Genomic DNA, 21,710 nt, shown 5'->3' with positions numbered 1-21,710 from the left:
TTGTAAGCAATGGAAGAATCTTCAATTTCACTAGTCTAGAACTGAGTTGTAAAACCATATTTTGTGATTTCTGAAATCTATTAAAACTTAAGGGCTTATTTAGAGTTCGGTGGATGGGTAACTCTGTCACAAATGTGGTTGATGTCCCATTGGCTATATTACAAGTGCCAAAGGGTATAATGGACTTGTGATACGGCAGATGGGATATCCTGTCATGTTTGTGACAGAGTGACCCATCCGCCAAACTCTAAATCAGGCTCCTAGTATATAGAGGCTCATTTAGAAATGAGTAGTGAAGTACAAATCTGCCTTGAAAACATACTTTGCACCAAGATAATTTACAGTGAAGAGAATTTTTGGGAAACAATTAGCAAATTCTGCCTTTTGGGGCAAATGTAGAATACATTGATGGACTTAACATCACCAAGTAGATTGCATGACACAGATAATTCTGTCACCAGATTCTCCTCCACTTGAGTATTCGCTGACTATGTACTGACCATCAATTAGAGAATACACAGCTAAAACGTACTTCCAATGCAACACCTAAACTTTGTTGTTTTTTAACCAATGGCACAGCAGACATGCAAGTGCCTCCAGTCAATCTCTAAATCAGACCCAAAGTGTTTATTGGCCGTATCACTTAACACTTCATAATGCTATCTAAATGGTTTCAGAATATTGGGTGTGTTTGATACTTTCAAGGACAGTACTCCATCCATTAGTTGGCCGATTACATTACCTCGGCCACCACAAAGCACTCACGTAAACCAAATTTTGACATGTCGGGTGGCCCAATGGTTATCTTCACCTTTTAAGGAACACTTGTCACAATGGTTGCTTTCAAAGTACCAAGTTTTGGTGGACAACCAACATCAGTTGTGGTTGATGTTCACCAAACTTTGAATCTTTTTTTATTTTTCAGAAGCAAGCTCTCAGACTAGGGACTAGGTTCTGGAAAACAAAAAACTAATGACCTCTACACATAGGAGTTTCTTCCCAGTGTGTGGGGGTCGTTATTTATTATTTTGTGTCGCTCCCCATCAGGTTTTACCTGGAGTGTGATGAACAAGGATAAAAGGGCATTACACTGTCCATTGTAAATAGGGCACTTGATATAATGTCCATCCTCTGACGGACCCTACTTTGGACTCCTGTTGGAGGAAGCTTTGCTTCAATTGAGCCTATATGGCCTTTGTCGACAGAAAGCTTATGCTTTACCCTTCTCTAAATGAGGCAGGCAGCCAGAGAGTTTGCAGATAGGGTACTCCGTCACATTTGTGACAGAGTATTATTTTTACTAATCTTGAAACCATGCTCATAGTCTTGAAAAGCAGTAGTTACATTTTAGCCTCCACTTAATTGCAATCCAATCATCAAAGATACATAATTTAATTTAGTTAAATAGTAACTGCACGTATGAGCTACCCAGTTCACGTGTGATATTGAATACAAAGTGCACAGGAATCTTGCTGTTGCATGTCCAAATCACCAGCCCAGGATTACTTGCTCTAAAGGGAGCTTTGCTTGGAAATCTACACAACTTTGCAGTGCATGATAGTTTTGTATTAAAGGAATATTATTACTTTCACTGTACCTTATATGGAGGAAAGTTGGAGTTCTCGCAGGTCCCATTGCTGCAGACTAGCTTCCGAATGGCCTGGGCTATAGCTGAGACTGCAAGATAGACGCTGAAAGCTGTGCCATTGTGCATGTAGCCAATTAAAAAATCGTCATTTGCCAGGGAGACATTTTGTATAGTGCAAGTCAGCGGTGATTTTATTTTGACTGCGTAGGAAACATTACAGTTTTCTGTTGAAGTCTTACTGCAATTCTTGAACCGCATGTATTCATCAGTGCAGCCAAAGTGAAGCTCTTTGTATTCTTCAATGAATGAATTTTCTCCTTCAGGGGGTTGCTGTAAATTTTGCAGATAAGTGGTAAAGCCTTCAACATAGCCTTGCCTGAACGAAAATCCAAGGATTGGGCCGGCTTTTTCAATGTTGTCCAGACCAGACACTTGGGCAGATGTTGCCCAGGAGTCACTTGCAATCCAAATCCGCGTAATATTGTGTTTGATGAATTCACTAAACAATTTCAGGAGAGATGGAGCTTTTGAAACCACAAAGACGACATTTGCTGAGGAGGTGTTTTCTAGTGTTTGAATGATTTTGCTTATCTGTGAATAAATCTGAGGATCATTGACATTGTGCTGAAGCGACTCCGTGAAAGCAATGCACACTGATTGCGACTCAAGCTCCTTAGACAAGCTTCCTAGGGCAGACCGCCCATAGTCGTCGGTGCTCGAAATTATTCCAACCCAGTTCCACCGTAAGGAGCTGGCCAGCGTGGCCAATGCTTTTGTTTGGTGTATGTCACTAGGAACAGTGCGCAAGAAGGAGCGATACTTCACAGTGTTATTGAAAATCGATGCAGATGATGCATAACTGATCTGTGCAAAGGACAATAATGTCATTATTCATATACCAACATAACCAAAGTAAGTACCAATTAATAGCATCATAATTCCTCAGAGCCAAAGCAAAGAAGTTATATTAAAACTATGTGGTTTTTAATATATTCATATAATATGTCAGTGATCACATGTGCAGGGCCATCTTTAGTGTTGGTGGCATCTGTTGTGACAATCTATATTGGTGCCCCCCAACCCATGTCTTCCGTTTTCATGTATTCCCATTTATTTCCTCACTACCATAATTCAGTGGTGCCCCTGATCTCTCTTTTGCCACTCTCTCACATTTATTTTATAGCGATACTCATCCCAATGTAGACTGCTACAGTGCTTTACATCAGAAACATATATAGAGATAATGACCCATACAAATGTGCATATCAATACATAAGAAATGTTCTTTAGGACTACAGCCAGATGTTAAAAGGCAAGGTAGATCCTAGGGACTAGGAATAGGATGAAATGTTGCACTATTAGAAAAAACAAAAAAAGAAAAAAGAAAACAATAACAAATGCAATCAACTATGCACAGGCTATATTGTCTCGTGGTATTCAAGGGTCGGGTCTTTCTGTGTTTTCGTGTTCACTCCGGTATTAGGGTCGCCCCCATTCGCCCCTCCTCCTTGCCATCGGGTGGTAGATCTTCCCTTTACTTCACTTCGTACCCGGGGCCCAGCCCGCCCCCCATCCCGGGGTCCTCCGCTCTATGCATGAAAGCGCTCCTTGCCCCTCTTATGGTTAGATATCGGCCAAAGAGGGAGGGGCAAGGTCCCCAGCTCCCTCCTCGTGGTCCTCCTCTTGTTCGCCCTTCCTCACTCCCAGTCTCCCATTTCCTTAGTCCTCCTCCGCTGTCCTCATTGCTGTTCCACCATCTAGTATCCCCTCTGACCCTTGCCTTCGGGCCTCCCAGGCCTCTACTATTTCCGACCACAGTGGAGCTATAGGTTTCATCCGTATCCCCCTCGCCTCCTCTCCCTGTAGCGCCTGCTGTTTGGCTTGTGCCCATTTCGAGACATCGTTCCTTCAGTCTTCCACTCGTGGGCCTGTCTGAGACCTCCAGGTCAGTGTGATGCGGCGTCTGAACAGTACCAGTGCTAAGTCCAGATATCTACCTCTCACCGTCCTGGAAGATGGTCGGTCGTGCAGGCCTGCCAGGCATAACAATGGATCTGGCTCTATTTGTATCACCAAGTTCTTCCCCATGTCCTCTAACACCTCAATCCAGCACGTCTGTATACTAGTACATTCCTAGACCATGTGCCCAAAGTCCGGGTCCACTGCCCAACACCTGGGACAGTCCCTAGGCTCTCCCAGTAAATCACCCATATTCTATGGGGGGTACGATGCGTTCTGTGGACGTAGTTGTATTGCAAATATCTAAACCTCGTGTTCCTAGATACCATCCGGGGGTGCGCCAGCACCCTCTGCCACTCTGTGTATGTGGAGCTGATGAGGGCCTTGTAAAGTTTGGTGAACAGCCGTCTATCCCTCCCTCCCGTTATTAGTAAGTGGAGTATGGCATGTGTCTCTGGTTCTGCATTTATCGTGGGCCATAATTTCCTAACAGCTAGTGTTAACATCCGGTGCGTTAGAAATTGTCCCCTGGGCACTCAGGCCCATATTTATACTTTTTGACGCAAAACTACGCCAACGCAGTTTTGCGTCAAAAAAATTGGCGCCGGCTAATGCCATTCTGAAGCGCCATATGGGCGCCGTATTTATTGAATGACGTTAGCCGGCGTTAGCCGCCGGCGCCGTCTGGTGTGCGTTAAAAAAAAGACGTACGCCAGGCAGCGCCGGCGTAGGGGGATATGGAGCTTGGGCGACAAGAAATGGGGCAAGTCAGGTTGAGGCAATTTTTTCGCCTCAACCCGATTTGCACCATTTTTTTTCACTCCCAACCCTCATAGAAATGACTCCTGTCTTAGCAAAGACAGGAGTCATGCCCCCTTGCCCAATGGCCATGCCCAGGGGACTTCTGTCCCCTGGGCATGGTCATTGGGCATAGTGGCATGTAGGGGGGCACAAATCAGGCCCCCCTATGCCCCAATTTTTTTTTTAAAAAAACACTTACCTGAACTTACCTTAATGTCCCTGGGATGGGTCCCTCCAGCCCTGGGTGTCCTCCTGGGGTGGGCATGGGTGACAGGGGGTGTCCCTGGGGGCATGGGGGGGCACCTCTGGGCTCCTTCAGAGCCCACAGGTCCCTTAACGCCTGCCTTTTGCAGGCGCTAAAAAATGGCGCAAAAGCGGCCGTACGTCATTTTTTTTGACCCGCCCACTCCCGGGCGTGATTTTTGCCCGGGAGTATAAATCCGACGCACATGCCTCGGAGTCGATTTTTTAGACGGGAACGCCTACCTTGCATATAATTAACGCAAACTAGGTGTCCACGCTAAAAAATGACGCTAACTCCATGGACTTTGGCGCTAGACGCGTCTAACGCCAAAGTATAAATATGGAGTTAGTTTTGCGTCGAAATTGCGTAAAAAAAAACGACGCAATTTCGGCGCAAACGGAGTATAAATATGCCCCTCAGTCTTTGTCTATTAACTCCGTAAAGGTGCGTAAAACCCCCTCATTGAAAAGGTCCCCCAGCTTCAACACACCAGCCTGTGTCCAAGCCCTCATCTGGTTTGCATTGAAAGTGTGGGCTGGTGCTCCTATCCGTATGGCTGTCAGCGGAATTTCGGGGGAGTAGGGTACCGCTACTTCAGTGCATTTGAGGCACTTTTTCCAGCAGATAATTGCCACCCTCAGTAATCCGGATCTCCCGGGGGGGGGGGGGAGATCACCGGCTCCCAGCAACCCTGCTATGAGGCGATTCGGCAACATCTCGCCCTCGTCTATGGTCAGCCCCATGCGGTGGCCTCCTGTCGCCCAACGCGCGATCCACTGGAGTTGGCAGGACATATAGTACAATTCAAAATCTGGGACCGCCAATCCCCCCTCCAATGTTGGACGGCACAGAATGGATAATGACGTCCGCTGGTACCCCCGTCCCAGAGCAGTCCCCTCAGTAGACCATTCAGTTCTCTAAACCAGCCCTTCGGGACTATCACAGGCAGATTAGTAAAGTAGTATGACTGTTTTTGACAAGGCTACTCGGGCCATCATAGGAAGCCGCAGTGAATGCCAAAACATCACCGATGACCTCAGGGAGCGAAGGGCGGTTCCCAGGTTACCTTCACGTAGGTCATCCAGGTGATGGAATACCTGGATGCCCAGATATCTGAAGGAGCGGGGCGCCCACGGAATATCATCCGGGTATGCAGGTGGGCGCTCAGCGCCCCCAGACATCGGAAATGCGTACGTCTTCCTCCTACTCCTGTTAATTTTGAGACCCGACCAATCTCCAAACTGTTCCAGTATCGACAGTGCCCCTTGTAATCCGGTCTCCCCATTTCTGAGGTAGATCAGTAGGTCATCCGCGTAAAGCGAGATTATGTGTTCCTCCCGTCCCATTACTACCCCCTTGCCCCTCCTTCCGGAATTGCGCTGCTAACGGCTCAATTGTGATCGCAAACAGTAGGGGCGAGAGCGGGCAACCCTGCCTGGTGCCTCGGCCTATAGGGTATGAGTCTGACACCACCTCTCCAACTCGCACCCTGGCCTTGGGGCAGTGGTAGAGGAGTTCAACCCATCTTACCCGATTCACTCCCAGGCCCATCCGTTCCATCACTTTACTAAGGTAATCCCATCTCACTGAGTCAAATGCCTTTTCCAGGTCAACCGACAGGAGAAATGCCTTAGGGTCCCGCTTCGCGATCGGGTGGTGTAGTAACGCAAAGAGCCGTGTCAGGTTTAAGGGGGTGCTGCCCTCGGGCACAAATCCATTCTGGTCCACGTGAATAAAGTGCGGGATATTCAATAGTAGCCTAGTAGCCAGTGCTTTACTCAATATTTTAAAATCACTGTTGAGTATGGACAGGGGACGAAAATCCATCACAGACGCCCCTGGGGATTTAGTCTTAGGTAGTGGAACCACTAACCCCTCACGCAATGTCTTAGGTAACGTGCCCCTCTCAAAGGCCTCAGCGTATAATTCAACAAGCAGTGGTGCCAGTATGTCCCCATACACTTTATAATACTCCATAGGGAGTCCGTCTGTACCTGTCGTTTTACCGGGCGCCAGTTGAACGATAGCCGTTTTCACCTCGTCTAAGGTAACTGGTCCTCCCAGTAGGCCGCTATCCTCTACCCCGAGAACGGTCAAAGGGAGGGAGTCCATGTAGCCCTCCAGCGATTGCAGAAGGTCACCACCCGGGCTTTTGTATGAGGACATGTAATCTGTAAATCAGCCTTGACATTGCTCCCCATGGGAACAGTCCAGCCCGAACTGCCAAACCAAAGCCAGATCCTCCCTGGACCGGAAACAAGCATCCTGTGACCGGTTTTAGGGTATCACCCCTCCTCAGCCCCATGACCAGGCCCACCTGGGGGCTTTACTAAAACAAGAGCTGGGGACAGCACTTATTCAAAAAAAAAAAAAAAAATCCAGCGAATTTGCGATATTCTCGTGAATTTGCGACAATTTTTTTTTTACGTGCTTTCTTGCCCTGGCCGGTTCCCTCTGGAACCCGAATGCCATATCAAAGGGGCCAGGGTGTCCCTGACCCTGGCCCCGTTTCTTTCTTTTCACTTTTTTTCAGGAACTCTCATGAAGCAAGATGAGTGCCATCACTTCATGGTTGAAGTGTTGGCAGCCTATCAGAGCTCTGCAGATCCCTGCACAAGTTTCTTATTATTTGTGAAGTCGTCGGGGAGGAACCTTGGCCCTAGATATACAAATTTGGATTTCCTTAATTCTCTTAGCAACTACTGAACGGATTTACGTCAAGTAACAAAAAGCACAATCTGCAGAACAAAATGTACCTTTTTGCCGAATTTGTTGTAATTCCGTCTAGTGATTCGGGCTGTAGACATGTTCAAAACTCCTATGGGAATTAACATTGGAAACGCATCTTTATTGCCCCCCCCTTGTCTTGGCCCCCGCTTGACAGAGCTCCTCGAAACTTTATATGTTCAACAAGAATCACCACCACCCTTTTTTATGGAACATTTTGTGAAGATTTGTCAAATGGCGCCAAGGATATAGGCAAGTCAAAAAATGTTTTTCCTATGGTAACATGGTCCTAACTATAACTACCTACTAGTGACCGTTTCAACTAGGAAGTGTTGGCAGCCATTTGGGGACTCAGCTTAAGCCAGCACCGTGGAATATATGAGTGAGGGGAGATCAGTCTTGGTGAGACAGGGCAGGAGATTGAAACAGTTCTGGCCCTTTTTTCCTCCTCTGAGTCATCTGTAACAGTAAAGTACATGTTTAAGTCTCCACCCACAACTTACATTTTGGGGCTTGGTCTGCTGGAAGGCAAGCCAGATCAAATTGTGTTATTCGGTGGGCCAGAGGACATAATCACCACTAGGAGAAAACCTTCACACTCATAAACTGGCTAAATTAATTCAGTGAATAGCAAAGGAGTCAAAAACTGCCAGTTCTCTTTTATAAATCAGTTTTAACAGGACAGTATGGGGGGTACCGTCACTCACCCCTTGCTTGGGCAGTGTAGCAATATTCGAGTCTTCCTTAATTGCAATCACCTACGTGGGTGGTTCGAGTCCTCTCACAAGCATAATTATTTTTTGGACGTGATATAATGCTGCCATCTGGTGGTTTGTTAGTGCACTGCACCAGAGTGCAGCCAAGGCCATTTGTGAAGCTCGCGATCGCTAATCAGATGGTGGTGTTGGGGGGAGGGAGGTTGTTTTGCAGAGGGAGGAAAAGGCTGTCATCTGCATCTGATGGTAATCCAGGATTCTTTGTGCATGAAAGGTTTAAATAGGCAGCTGAAGAATGGACTGAGGATAGCACTAGAAGAGAGCCTGGAGCTCTTCCTATGATCTGACTTTTAGCAAACACCTTAGGAAGGCCCAGCTAATGCACCCTGACCAGTGTGTGGCCGAAAGGCTGAGAATGTTTTTTTTGCATTCTATCCACGCAGTGCGCGATAACCATATTCAACTTCGACCCAGCATAGTTAGAGGTTGCTCAGATTTTTTTCTTATTAGCCCATGTTCACATAATCTCACATGTATATAATTGTCAGTATACTATGGGCTGTCCTTTGGAAAGAGGATTGTGCATCATACTTTCTAGAGCACCTGGAGTGAATATCACACATTGAAAAACTTGGGCCTGGTCCTCTGGAAAAACATTGCACCACTTCTTTCACAGAATGAAGCTACAAAAAAGTGCACAGTGGGCTGATGTACATACTGCTGTGGTTAGCATGTAATCCTAATGCTGGAGATTCCATTCTGAATAGAATCGCTAAGTAGGTTAATACACCTGATGCATTCAATAGCAGGTGCAGGTGTAGAAGAGCCTGGGTCTTCCCACCGAGATTTGTGGTTTTTAAGAGAGGGAGTGCAGCGCTGAGAGGAATCTTTGTGGGTTCAGCCTATTGACACTCTTGTCGATTATGGAAACAGCTTTGTGGTCCCCATTTTCTGCTGGGGTTTGGATGATTTTTTTCTTCCCCTAATCTCCTTAATTTGAAGTGAATTTATAAAGCATGAGCCTGGGAAGCTTAACCGGATAGATGCAACATGTGACGTGGCCTGATGTGTGGGCCATGAGTGGTCTTTGGTGGCTGTGGCTAGTCCTGTGCGCTGAGTTCTCCATATTAGATGGCAATAGCACAGGATTTGCGTCTGGCGGTTCAATGTACTAATCGAGTCAGATGCCGATGCTTCTTTCATGGATGGGTTTGTTTGAGAGAGTGGCATTGGGGGCCTTGGATGGTTGGCTTGATCTGGGTGGAAAGCTGATTAGCGCTAGGGTCTTACCTTTTCCCGTACGTGCTAAACCCACTTCACTCTGCCAAGCTGTGCACTTAAGCAGACTATTCTTCCTTCTGACACAACCCTGCTCCCAGCAGCGTGACTTTTACTGCCACCATTCCCTTGCCTTCTGTTTCCCATCCTCTGTGTTCCAATCCTTCCTACCGGCCCATGATTTAGGAGAGAAAAAGGTACAGAAGTAAGAGAGTTGAAAGTAGTGATAGAGAAAAGGGGTATTGAGAGGGCTGTGAGGTAGACATAGAAAATAAATAGAAATGTGAGGAAGAGCAAGATGAGAGTGAAGTAAAGAGAGATGGGCTGTTAAAGTGGTGAAGTAAAGAGAGTCATGAGCTTGAGAGAGTAATGCAGTAGACAGAGGTGAGATATAAGGATGTGAAATAGAAACAGCAGAGGAGTGAGGTACAAAGCATTGTAGAGAAAGAGGGAATAGAGAGATGGGTATGAAGAGTTGGGTAAACAGTCAAGAGAATTAAGATTATGAGAAAGCAACTGTGAATACGAAAGAGAGTTGCATTAAGAGGGGCTGTAAAGAGTTGAGATAGATGGTAGGTACATAGAGATTTGGAGGTAGATAGAGTAGGATCAGGTAAGAGAACAGTAGAGAAGAGGTGGACTAACAAAAGAGACATGAGACAAAGGTAAGTGAGGAAGAGGAAGAGGTACAGAGTGGTAGAAAGGGGTTGTAAAGAGGTAGTCAAAATAGTAGGAAATTGAGAAGTGAGGTAGAGAGAATGAAGGGATTTAGTGAGTCATGTCATCATTTGGATGCACTCATTGGGCTTTCCCTAAAGACCCATACTTCTGAATCGAATATGGCCCACATCACCTCCAAATTCTCTGGCAATGGAAGGTTTGAGATGATATGAGATGGCCACAGGGCATGACAAGTTATCCACACAAAGGTAATTAGACAAAAAAACATTGAGTTGCACTCAAACAAAGCACACAATTTTTTTCAAGAGTGTGACACAAAAAGGCAGACTCACATACTCCTACCAGTATCAATAGGTGGTGCGCTTACAGGAAACCACATAGCGCCTCAAACAAAATATCCCAAATTAAACATATAAAGATACTATATAACTTTAGTTTAAAAATATACTAGTATCCAGACCTTATGAAGAGATCCAAGCTTCTTTAGAACGCTTTTAAACAGTTAGATTTGAATTACACCAAAACATGCCTATTTATAGTCAGATTGCAAAACAAGATGCACCAAGTGATGCATTTATGGTTGACTGCCATATGAACATTGGCTTGACACTGGCTTGACAGAAAAATAATCCCAGACTCTTGTCATGTCATTTAACCACCTCAAAATGTATCCCCAACATTGATTACAAGAATGGAATGGTAGTAGTGACTACAATAGATTTCATTTTTTGCCAGAACTAAGAAAAGACTTAGGGCCTGATTTAGAGTTTGTCAGAGGGGTGACTCCATCACAAACATGATGGATATCCTTTCCGACGTATTACCATCCCATTATATCCTATTGGAATTGTAATAGATTGGATGGGATATTCACCACATTTGTGACGGAGTAACCCATCTGCCAAACTCTAAAGCAGGCCCTTAATTTACAAACAACTTAAAGGTCACCAGCTTAAATGTTATCAAAGCTAATCATCTCTTCATCCTTCTGAGGTCAAGAAAGTAAATTGCACTGAATGCGATAATATGGTAGGTCATGTTGAGTTGGTTTGAATACCTCAGCATACACCCAAAATGGGCCTCTTTGTGCTGTAAAGGCCACATTGCTAGTAAATGTAACTACTGAGATGCTGCTCGACTAATGCCTTGTACGTCCTACCTGTCCTGCAACATGAAGCAGTCTGTCGTATGAGCAGCAATCAGAGCTGTCGCACTTTCTTTGGCAGCCATCCAATATGACAGGTTGGTTTGTGCCCCTTAGCAAGTCTGTCTCCCACTCTCACCAGAACCAATATACTGCACCCCAAACCAAAATATCTATCTTAACCAAAATAAAGGAAGCAGGGTAAGCGTCCTTTCACCATATTGTATTTTTACTCTGAAAGGTCATTCAGTACTAATAATTAAAGGGGAAGTTGTTATAGAAGGAAATTCTGAAGGTCTGGAAGATGACTCATTATGTAAACTGTTATGAAAGAACAAGGGTCTCTGAAATCCATGTAAGGTATTGGACGCACATGGAGGGGTGAGGACAGTAGGCTGAAATAAGTCAAGCTGATTCGCTCTTGCATTGTTTGGGCAGCAACCTACCAAGCGCTTCGTCTCTCACAAGTGTAGTAAAATATCTAGCTCTGGTCTGAGCTGCGGCCCAACTATGGCTCGCTGGGCCCGTGCCTTTGAGAGCTTGAGGGAGGGCTGGGGTGTGAGCCACAGAATTTGGACTTCCTATAGCCTAGTAGGAGTATGTGGAATCTGGACCTTTTAAAGTTCTGTAGAGGAGTACGCAGGATTAGGGCTTTTTAAAGTTTGTGTAGTTTCTGCTCAGATTGCCAGCCTTGATTGCTCTTCTACATTCTCACTCTATCGTGGGGTGCATTTGTTCAGCAATAGACTCTGACTCTGCCGGCAAGAAATGAAATAAATAAATAAAATGGTGCATGGCTACTGCTTATATCAACAACATAACACGTGTATTTGTAAAGAGCATGTTCACCCATATGCCTCTTGGCGCCGAATAACAGATATTTATTGTTACCCAACTCATTTTATCGACCTCAGAACTTGGATGAAAGGCTGAGTAGACCCACCCAGATTTGAACCTGTGACCATTCAACAGCATCTCTGGCCGGTGCATGTCTCAGTATGAATCAACAGGCCTTCTGTGATTATCTTCGTTTTTGGTGCACATGCATACATCATCCCTCCTACACCTATGGCCAAGATGGTTAGTCCTCATTATAATTATAGTATGCAAATCTATCTCTAACATACCCTCACATATCACATTGCCAGGCGCTGTGTCTCAATACACAATAAGCACAACTCAGTGATCATCCAACACTTATTTGCTCAAAACGAAAGCAACACATCATACATCTGTGTCCTACAGTTTGTTCTGGAAGAGCATCATTTTTGGCTTGATCACAACAAGTGGAGGAAACAGTCCTTGCACTTTTTATTTTAATATAATGATATGTTCTTACCTGTGGTATTAGATAAAGACTGAAGAGCTGAGAAACAGAAGATGAAATTTCTGAGTATCGCTCACCCACAACAACTTTCACAGCTGGTTCAAATTCACTGCAAACTGTACTTGTGTTGTTCCCATTTGAAGATGCATTGATTATTCGCATTGCCCCATCAATGGCTTTTGACACATCTGAACATGTATCATAAATTTCATATCCCAATTTGATTCCAGGAAGCAAGGCTAAATTGTTGATTTCCTCGATTGCATATATCATAGAAAGAGCTTGTGTGGCACTTACAAAATCAAACCTAGAGCGAAATAAAAACAACAGCCACCATTTAACTTTAATGGGATAGGATCGCATTACATTTCACATTTGAGACACAAACGTTCTGACAAGCCATTTAAATTTACTTAGGATACCTAAACATCGCAAAATGTATTGTTCATTACCTCAGATATGAAGTCACAGATGGCAGAATACATAACACTGCCAATGGCATCGCTGATTAAATCGTATATGTCATGCCATTGATATTACTAATAGAAATACACAAGGCTACCCCAATGACCATTGACCAAAGATATGATTGCTCATATTGGTCTATCAGATCCCCATATCATCCACCTTAACAAAAATCCAATGTCCCCACCCAGTCACTCACTCACCCTCATAATTATCTCCTGACTTTCCGCCCCCTATCCACTCACACACAACACAAATACTTACTGACTCACATTCGAAGCCAATATTTGAAAAACAAAATCAAGTTCATCACTGGAGTAATTGCTAAGTAATGTGTTTACTGTACTTCTTTGAAAATTAATTTCAGAGCAGCTTCTCATCCTGAGTATGTCTTGGAAGCTCACGATGTTGGTTGCCTAACGTTGGACCTTAACATTGACTTCTAGATGTTGGAGGAGTGGTGATGTTGAAATACTGTAGCGTCTGCTCTGGAAGCAATGGAATAGCTCAGGAGGTGACAAATATGTTTCACATTTTTTTGCATCTCTGAAGTTATTTTCGGAATTTGTTTATCTCTTCTTAGATCCGCTGGACCACTCTCACTAATATATACAGACACAAATCCCCTCAGAGAAAGAAACTATGGCCCATATTTATACTCCCTTCACGCCGGATTAGCATAATTTTTACGCTAATCCGGCGCAATTTAACACCATATGCATACTTTGACGCTAGACCCGTCTAAAGTCAAAATATCTGAGTGTGCATCATTTTCTGGATGCGTGAAACCGCCTTCCGTCAATAAGATGCAAGGTAGGCGTTCCTGTCCAAATAATGACTCAAACACCTGTGCGCCATATTTTTCCAACCGGGCAAAAATGGCGCATGGCTAGTAGGCGGAGCCGGAAAATGACGCAAATCCCAATTTGTGCCAAATGTTAACGCCTGGGTCAGGGCAGGCGTTAAAATGGGGCAAACACACCACTACTTAAGGAAAACTCAAACAAGCAACATCATTACTCAAGAAGGAAGACATGGAGGTGCTACTCATGCAGCATGCTCGAAGACACAGAGCACAGGACCAACAGCAGCAGCTACCACCACACCGACATGGACCCCAAAGGCAATGCAGAAAGCAGGAGAGGATATTCAGGACCAGGACAACCCTTCTGGGCCTCAGGGAACATGACATCATCCGGAGGTACAGACTAAACTAGCAAGCCATACAGCAGCTGCTATGCCACATTGAGCCACAGTTGGCAGCCAGCTTGCAGACACCCCACATCATTCCACCGGAGACCAAGCTGCTAGCTGTCCTGCAAATGTTGGCAATTGGCTCTTTTCAAACCACTGGTGCCCTGGTTGCCAGGATCTCACAGCCCTCATTCTCTGCCTTCCTTCCCAAGGTACTTGATGCCATCATCTCCCTCACACCCTGCCACATCAGCTTCCCCAACACACAGCAGATGCAGCAGGAGACCAAACAGGGGGTTTATCAAATTAATGGCTTCCCGCACGTGCTTGATGCCATTGACTGCACACATGTCCGGATTGTGCCACCTGCTGCAACTGAGCACCTGTACCACAACAGGGAGCACACACACTCCATCAATGTGCAGGCCATTGTGGATCACCAGGGATTGTTCACCAACATCATGGCAAAGTATCCTGGGAGTGTACATGATTCATTTATCTTCCGCCACAGCACCATCAATCGGCACTTTCAGGATGGACGATATGGCAATGGCCTGCTTGTTGGTAAGTACAGAAACCTAGTAATTTACACACAGCACAGCAAACCCTGTAGGATACCCAACAGATACACTACTACATTGACACGTGGCCAGGAAGACACTGAGGTGTGACACTGGTAGTCATGTTTGATATCCTGCCCCAATGGAATACACACCTATGGATAAATGACGGATGCAAATAACAATAGTTGCCACTCTAGAGCTACACGGGACCAATTTAAAACCACACAGTGACAATGACATGGCCTTAACTGGCAGTACAACTTGGTAGATGAACCTTTCAATATCAAATAATGCTACAGTCAATCCCACGCACTTCCAAGCAATACGTCCTGTGTAAGGGGTGTGTAATGTGTGTTGCTGCAGGTCAAACACCATGAGACACATAGCAGGATTACGCTGACTCAAATAAAGGTGACATGGAATTATTGAGGTAGTACCAACATCTTACATCACTCCTGGGGTAACATTGCCAGCTAGCAATAAGGAAGTGGACTGTGCTATGAAAACATGTGGATGTGACAATAATGCAAAGTGCACACTGCTACGCATACTGATTGAGACAATTCCCCATATACATAACAGATGTACAGGGAGATGGACCTTCCTACACTAAAACCTTCACCCCCAAAACCAAGATAGCCAGCTCACCTGGAGCAAGTTCAGTAGTGTAGGTGCACGGGTGCACATCAGCCAACTGGGTGAGGGAACAAAAATAGGTTTGTATAGAACATGTCACACATGGGATAATTGTGCAATGTCAAGAGTGAACACTTCAGTGCTGCCAGCTTATGGAGATGTGTTGTGCATTGCCACCTAGCCAAATCAAAGGGCCTCACTGTTGCATTTCACCTGCAATTACGTATGTCTAATTGGATGGGATGTCCAGGCCATATAGTGCAACCATGTTACCACCACAGTGGAATATATTGTGTGTGGAAGTATCATGTCACCTCCAGTGAATGCACACTGACACATCTTTCTCACTGCATAACGCATGGGAGATACACACTGAACTGCAAGTTTCTAAATATACCACAGATATCAGGTCAATCAGCCAAACACCAGTTTTGCTAGTCAAACAACCCAATGCAGAAAGAACATCACAGAAGCCTAGGATCCCACACAATACCACAAACACATATGAGTCACAGACGACACAAGATAACAACTGCCATGCAAAGTGACAATCACGGTGCAACCAACAACAAAATACTTACCCACATTTTCTCTTTCAGCTGATCAGGGTTACGGGATCCAGCCATGGATCATGACCCCAATTGCCAACCACAGCAGCAGAGCGTGCCTATAATGAGGCACATCGTAGGATACACACCATAGTTGAGCTGACTTTTGGCATCCTGAAGTCCAGATTCAGGTGCCTGGACATCACCAGAGGCAGCCTCCTATATTCCCCTGAAATGGTCTTCGAGATCATTTTGACCTGTTCCATCCTGCACAACATTTGTGTGAGGAGGAACATTCCCCTCTATGAACCGGATCAACAACTGCCTTAAGAGGAGGAGGAGGAGGATGCTGTCCATGAAAATGAAGGGGGAACATCCAAACACAGCTGCAGGATTGCGTTGGAGACAACAGATCGTACAAAACTTCTTCTAACTATAGTCACCATCACCAATTTGTTATCATATGGAATTAAACACCACACTTCATCACTCAATCATGCTCTGGGTAATTATTTATGCATCACATGATCTCTAGGAATCATAATCAGAGTTTTGCCTCATGGAGCATTGCAGAAATACAAATTTGCATACTGCAAAAGGCACATCACATTTGACGGGTATGAACGTACAGCAACCATCACACACAGTTTTAATGTCATATATCCTGTCTATTTCATATTTGAAGGGCAATATCAGAGGACCACAGCTATGAGACACATCCATGTTGTCAACATGGTCCATTGCAGCATATGACACACAACTAAGACACCATCAATCAGAAGGTGAAAAAGTGCATCATACATGAGGCCGTGGATGTGCAATTGCATTGGTAACAGAAATGTATGACCAGACCCTTGACAGCAGTAAGTGTGACATCAGCTATCTCTGCAAGGAGCATGTGTGACAAGAAGTGCATCAAATATGAAAATGGATAGCACGGGTGGCCCAGGTATGACAAGCATTGCTCACAAGACATGCCCTTCGCAGTCCATCCTAGGTAATAAGTCCCACCACTGCCATGTTTTAAGTCTCTGCCCACCCTTCTCTAGGGGGCGCTGTAAGTGGACAAGCTGTACCCTGAGAATCATCATCTACACTCACCCAGACTCCCATTCTGACTCCTGTGTGCTTCCCTCTTCAGTATGGCATGCCATAGTTCTAGTTCATCAGTCTGCATGGACTTAAGGTCCGATAATGCACTGGCTGGTAGTCGGGAAGACCTGTAATCTGCTGTCCATTGCTTCCCATGTGAAAGGTCCGGTTGGCCCTTTGAACTCCAGGACTTGTGAGAGACTGAAGCTGCACACACCTGTGAGCACGTCCATGCAGCCCAGCCATTTGAACCTGCCCTGCCCTTGCTGCTGCCTGGAACTGCTTAGAAGCTGCCATTTTCAGAATTTCCTTGTTGTGCATTAGCATACAAATCACTTGTGTACCAGAGCCCTTGGGGGATTGTGTAACAGTGCAGACTACAGCAGAAACTGATCTTTGTTCCCACAGTGTTGTTCCTGTTTGTCCCAGTCAGAGTCTGCTCACTCTGTATTTGCCTTGTTCCTGTTTGCTCCTGACAGAGCCTGCATCCTGTTAGCTAGACTGGTTTCAGTCTTTGTGTTGACCATAGATGTTCCCTGTGGCTACATTTGTCTCATAGTTGCTTTCCATGCCCTCTGTTTCCTCTTGGGGTATTGTGTCTGGTAGGTCTACAATGAATCTTCAAATGTAGAGTAAAGTTTAATCAGTTTACTTATTGTATTTTGTTCTGGGACACGTATTCAAATGGCCTAATCCAGCCCCCATCCCTTGTCTGGTTTTGCATGTATTCATTAGTGCCAAACAGTGACAGTGTGCTATGGCTGTATGCATGGATTTTGTACTGTGCCTCCAACACAACAAACAAAGGTTGCTAATATGTATGTAAGGATAAAACATGTTTGTGCCCTGACGGTCCAGGCACAGATTCACTTCTGCTGCCACCTTTTGATGGGGCTTGCGTGGTGACTATCTGTGAGATTAATCAGCACAGAGGCACTGATGTTCCCTGTTACAGTGGAAATGGAAATTTTAAAACCCACCCTGTGTACAAATGTTGTGATGAAACGTGCCTGTTTCTTAATACTGATCCATAACGTATTTGAGCACACCAAGGTTGCTCTGTCGTCAGCCTTCTAAAAGTTCTGCTGTGCCATAGCTGGACTATTTCCATGTATGCCGTTAGTTGATATTTGGCTTTTGGTCAAATCTGCTTTGAAGGATACTCTGTTAATTCAAGGGTTGGCTCCACAGACCCATGACTAGACCTGCATGTAGCTGTGGCAACATGGAGGCCAATACTGACACAGGATACACATGGCCACACACTTGAACTGGACACCTTTGTGCAATGAACCACTGGAAATATGTGAACACATGCAGCATGGTCTGCTGGTCCTCCACAGCCACAGGAGAAACATAGGTCATTTACATGACTCAAACTGTGGTGTACATAACAATTTTAGGATTGGATTTGAGACTCTGGGGGTGATTCTGATTCTGGCGGGCGGCGGAGGCCGCCCGCCAGAATTCCGCCCCCATTATACCGCTCCGCGGTCAGAAGACCGCGGAGGGTATTATGAGTTTTTCCCTGGGCTGGCGGGCGGTCTCCAAAAGACCGCCCGCCAGCCCAGGGAAAAACTCCCTTCCCACGAGGATGCCGGCTCGTAATCGAGCCGGCGGAGTGGGAAGGTGCGACGGGTGCAGTGGCACCCGTCGCGTATTTCAGTGTCTGCAAGGCAGACACTGAAATACTTTGCGGGGCCCTCTTACGGGGGCCCCTGCTGTGCCCATGCCATTGGCATGGGCACAGCAGGGGCCCCCAGGGGCCCCGCAACCCCCCCTACCGCCATCCTGTTCATGGCGGCTTTCCCGCCATGAACAGGATGGCGGTAGGGGGGGTCAGAATCCTCATGGCTGCGGAGCGCGCTCCGCAGCCATGGAGGATTCACACGAGCAGCGGTAAGTCGGCGGGAGCCCGCCGACTTGCCGCTTCTGACCGCGGCTGAACCGCTGCGGTCAGAATGCTCGTGGGAGCACCGCCAGCCTGTTGGCGGTGCTCCCGTGGTCGGTGGCCCTGGCGGCCACCGGCCGCCAGGGTCAGAATGACCCCCTCTGTGTTACAAACACTGTACCTACCTAGCATGTTAAAATGCCTGACTCATGGGTAGTATACACACAAGTGACCATGAAGTGGGATCCAACATTTCATTACATGTGAGGGGTAACATATCTGACATAGCCATTATCAACCATGCTCGATCTTTCCTGTGTAAAGTTAGTCATGGGAAATGTTTTGTCCCCAATGTCAAGCAAGTACACACAGCAAAAGAGGCAACATATATTACACACACATATCATGACAAATGTACCTCAATGAATGGCATCTGATGGTTATACCCATTTGTAACAAATTCATACATGCACATTACGCCAAATGTTTTGCATGCCGTTCCCACAGAGGCACAACAATTATTTGAACAGACAATTCACACACATAAACACACAGGCCATGAGTCTATTTGTTTAGTAGCGTAGCCTTGCTATCCTCTATTGATGCAACACCTGCTCAAACTAGAAAAATCCTATTTTATTTCCAAAGTTTGTGTTGCTATTGTGTCAGTTAAGAGAGCTAATCCTGCACAAAAACATGAGTATTATGGTCCCCAGTAGTATGGTCTGCCACATGTGTCCAAACACTAGAACACACAGTGCAGGTCATACCATCCTATCTTTGTATAGTTATAGGCTGCATGCATGTAAAAAATTGAAAAATCACTCAAACACAGTTTAAGACAGATTTTTTGACACAAACACGTAAAAAAAGACGCATATGTGTCAAAATATTACGCATATGCGTTAAAAAATGACGCTTATGTGTTAAAAAAAGACACAAATGCGTTAAAAAATAACGCTCACATTGGTCCCTAGCGTTAATTCCACCAACGCATCCCAGGAATGCGGTTATCCATTGAAAATGTATTGATCCTTGAATTCGTGGGAATTTTCACGCATTTGCGTAAAAATTTTTGACGCAAACCCTGTAAGCGTCATAAAATTACATGCCATGCAAAAAACTGGCCTCAATTGAGACAGGAAGTGATGTAATAGGATATCTTGTTTGCAGAAATGGTACAGTGGGTGTACTTATACTTTCACTTTGCAGACTGTGATTATTCTAGACTGTGTGGCTGTGTCTTGACTTGTCTCTGTGAATATTGTGAATTTGTCTCCTGTGTGCTCTTTATATTGTCTTTTGGTGTTTTGTAAGTGTCTGTGGTATCCTGCGTAGGTGTGTTTTTGTCATTTATTGTATTTAGATTTGTCTTTGTACTGTTGGGAGTCTGTTTGTGGGTATTGTTGGGCTGTCTGGGGGTTAGATAAGTTTCCCTTTCCTACCTCCTTTCCCTGTTTTTCTCTCTTTACCTTTGTCTTTCCTAATTTTGTTGAGATGTTGGGAAGGCCACAGCTGGGGCGAATGGGTGAGGAGGAGCTAGGGGCATTTGTGTGGCTGGTGTGCCACTTCCTCCCCCATGTTGGAGGCTGGGGGTCGTGTGATACAGGGGTATCACACGGAGGCAAGAAGGCTGAGGTGGGCAAAGGTGCTGTTCCACCTGCAGTGCATATTCAACAGCCAGCGAAACGACCACCAGTTGAAGCATCACTGGGCTGACCTGGTGGCCCGAGAGCAGGACCTGCTGGACCACCTGGGTGTGGTGATTGATGGTCCTGTTGGTGAGTACAGAATTGACTAATGTGTATAGTGCAATGCTCTGGAGTGACAGTAGCAGATGTTGTGACATGCTGCATGCAATGTTTCTGGACATGTGGAATGCAAGTTGAACAAACTGTGGCCCTGATTTATACAATTTGTGCAACGCATTACCGTCATTTGTTGATGCAAAAGCCACACAAACTTACAAAACACATTTGTATTTTGTAATTTAGTGCCGCTTTTGTGTCAATAGATGACGGTAATGAGGCACAAACAAAAGAATGAATCAGAGCCTGTGAGTGTTCCAAGAATGGGATGTACTTCACATGATAATACATGGAAACAACGTAGTCCCTAGTTTTGTGGAACCATGTCCGAACGGTATTCATGGCCATATGTACCAAGCTCTTCATAACCTCCGCTATTATCTTAGGCCCATATTTCTACTTTGTTTGTGCTGCATTTGCGTTATTTCTGGACGCAAAAGTATCGCACACTTGCTACATTCAAATATATTTTGCTATTTTCCATAGCTGTAGCGTAAGCAAATGAAGCAAATGCAACACAAAAAAAATGACGCATCTGGCCCTAAGTTCACTGTTTCTGTGTGTTTACGTCTGGACAGAAATTCTTTCACATGGCCAAAACAGGTTCATCTTGTGGCTTTTTGGAGTAGGCGTTTAAATCCTATCATTGAGTAGCAGGGCCCAACAACATTTTTGGCTTGTGAGCAATTGCTGGTACCGAGCTAGTGCAGTTACTATCTGTGTCACTTTTGTGCCAACCCATTTTGTAAAGTGAATGGGTCATCATGGGATCCCTGCTCTGTGAATGCATGGTCACAAACTATTTTTGAGCATGATGTTGTGCAAGGGATCTCTGACTGCTTCCATGATACTATTTTAGTGATGAAATAGGTTGTTATTTTTATTCTTGGTACACTCCTGCTGATACATTTCTGCAAATGTTAACTTCTCAGTATGAAGGCAGTCACAGACATGGTGGTCTGCTAAGATCAGCAGGCCAGCATTCCTGTGAGTGTCGCCATTCCCAAGGTGCTTTCAAATAGAGACCTACCTCATCATGATTGCAGAA

At 45.3% G+C, this 21,710-nt stretch overlaps 1 protein-coding gene across 1 annotated transcript in view; it reads right to left on the bottom strand.

Annotated features, from left to right (window-relative positions):
• LOC138296325 (G-protein coupled receptor family C group 6 member A-like) overlaps positions 1-21,710 on the bottom strand; it is a 302,127-nt gene that overhangs the window by 102,648 nt on the left and 177,769 nt on the right. Inside the window, exons 2-3 of the mRNA XM_069235364.1 lie at positions 12,478-12,772; positions 1,598-2,452 (exon numbers count right to left, since the gene is read on the bottom strand). Coding sequence (XP_069091465.1) covers positions 1,598-2,452; positions 12,478-12,772 — 1,150 coding nt within the window. The remainder of the gene's footprint in view (positions 1-1,597; positions 2,453-12,477; positions 12,773-21,710) is intronic.

Source organism: Pleurodeles waltl, chromosome 5 (assembly GCF_031143425.1).
Source record: "Pleurodeles waltl isolate 20211129_DDA chromosome 5, aPleWal1.hap1.20221129, whole genome shotgun sequence".
In the NCBI taxonomy this organism is placed as follows: Eukaryota; Metazoa; Chordata; class Amphibia; order Caudata; family Salamandridae; genus Pleurodeles; species Pleurodeles waltl.
This window is presented reverse-complemented; position numbering and strand designations above follow the sequence as displayed.